This window comes from Bison bison, unplaced genomic scaffold (assembly GCF_000754665.1).
Source record: "Bison bison bison isolate TAMUID 2011002044 unplaced genomic scaffold, Bison_UMD1.0 scf7180017471882, whole genome shotgun sequence".
Lineage (NCBI taxonomy): Eukaryota > Metazoa > Chordata > Mammalia > Artiodactyla > Bovidae > Bison > Bison bison.
The window spans coordinates 1-585 of record NW_011378034.1 but is presented as its reverse complement, the minus strand read 5'-3'; the positions used below and the strand labels follow the sequence as shown (position 1 = coordinate 585).

General features: G+C 58.8%; 1 protein-coding gene across 1 annotated transcript; it reads left to right on the top strand.

Annotated features, from left to right (window-relative positions):
* Positions 1–145: 145 nt before the first annotated feature.
* On the top strand, positions 146–580 carry CITED1 (Cbp/p300-interacting transactivator, with Glu/Asp-rich carboxy-terminal domain, 1; the record flags this gene model as incomplete). The annotated part of the gene is made up of 1 exon (XM_010837845.1): positions 146–580. A coding segment is annotated over one exon (435 nt), but the record flags the coding sequence as incomplete, so codon positions are not given.
* Positions 581–585: the final 5 nt, after the last annotated feature.

The following is a 585-nucleotide window of genomic DNA, read 5'->3' as shown; positions in this document are numbered from 1 at the left end:
CTAGGAAAGGAGCCTACCTTTCTAGGGGGCCTTCTTGCTACCTCCCCACCACTAGCCCCTGACGAAACACTTCTGAGGCCTGATGAATGGTGAGGAACAAAATGTAGAGCAGGGGTACCATGCTGTGCCTTTCTCTGTCTTCTAGAATGCCAACCCAGAGATGAACTCTCTGGCCTACTCTAACCTGGGGGTGAAAGATCGCAAAGCGGTGGCCATCCTGCACTACCCCGGGGTAGCCTCGAATGGAACCAAGGCCAGTGGGGCTCCCACTAGTTCCTCGGGATCTCCATCTCCAATAAGCTCTCCTACTGCCACCCCTCCCACTAAACCCCCACCCTTCAACCTGCACCCCGCCCCTCACCTGCTGGCCAGTATGCAGCTGCAGAAACTAAATAGCCAGTATCATGGGATGGCCGCTGCCACTCCGGGCCAACCCGGAGAGGCAGAGCCCCTGCCAAACTGGGGCTTTGGGGCTCAGGCCGGGGGGGCGGGATCACTCTCTCCTTCTGCCGGTGCCCAGAGCCCTGCCATCATCGATTCAGACCCGGTGGATGAAGAGGTGCTGATGTCGCTGGTGGTGGAACT